This window comes from Helobdella robusta, assembly GCF_000326865.2.
Source record: "Helobdella robusta unplaced genomic scaffold HELROscaffold_5, whole genome shotgun sequence".
Taxonomy (NCBI): domain Eukaryota; kingdom Metazoa; phylum Annelida; class Clitellata; order Rhynchobdellida; family Glossiphoniidae; genus Helobdella; species Helobdella robusta.
The window spans coordinates 6,444,187-6,444,973 of NW_008705254.1; the positions used below are offsets into that span (position 1 = coordinate 6,444,187).

Genomic DNA, 787 nt, shown 5'->3' on the forward strand with positions numbered 1-787 from the left:
GTGGTGTCTGCGGTGAAACAAACATAATAAAGTTGGTACGACTTGGTAAGAAAAATGATACGGTGGTAAGACCAATTTTGGTAAAGTTTGATGATGTCAAGGTGAAGGAACTCGTTTTCAAAAATGTTTTTAAAATGAAGTCAGTAGGCGATAATCTGTCTCATGTTGGTCTGAGTCATGATCTTACTGTTGAGCAAAGAGATGAACTTAAAAAATTGATGGACGACGCCAGACAGATGGAGAAAAACTCAACGGAGGGTTTTTTATACAGAGTGCGAGGAGACGTAGGAAAATGGAAAATAGTACATTTTCCTGCAAGGAAAGAGTCAAACTGATGAATGGACGACAAGGCCCTGGATATGAGTTATGCAGTTTGATCAAATGTGGTAGTCACGGTTTCCACAGTGGTGATGATGATAACAGCAATTCTAATGAAAATTTCAATCTGGGTTTGTTAAATGTTAGATCAATTGCACGTAATGTTGACGGGATTTATGGACTAATTTGTGATGGATTGGATGTGTTAGTGTTGACTGAAACTTGGCATGGCTTGCCTGGGAACAACTCTGTCAGTGCTGCTATGCCACCGGGGTACTGTTACGTGGACTTTGTCAGGCAGCATGATCCTGGCCACGGTGGACTGGTCATATATTTCCGCAAAGAGTTTGGTTGCAGAAAGATAAATTTGCCTTCATTTGTAACGTTTGAAGTTGTCGCCATTAGATTAGTAATCAATAAAAATCAATTCATTCTTCTGGGTGTATACAGGCCTGGCTCGGCACAGATA

At 40.4% G+C, this 787-nt stretch overlaps 1 protein-coding gene across 1 annotated transcript in view; it reads left to right on the forward strand.

Annotated features, from left to right (window-relative positions):
- Positions 1 to 292: 292 nt before the first annotated feature.
- HELRODRAFT_163804 (hypothetical protein) overlaps positions 293 to 787 on the forward strand; it is a gene marked incomplete at both ends in the record, with an annotated part of 4,012 nt that continues 3,517 nt past the window's right edge. Inside the window, one exon of the mRNA XM_009027579.1 lies at positions 293 to 702. Within this exon, the coding sequence (XP_009025827.1) occupies positions 293 to 702 (410 nt within the window). The remainder of the gene's footprint in view (positions 703 to 787) is intronic.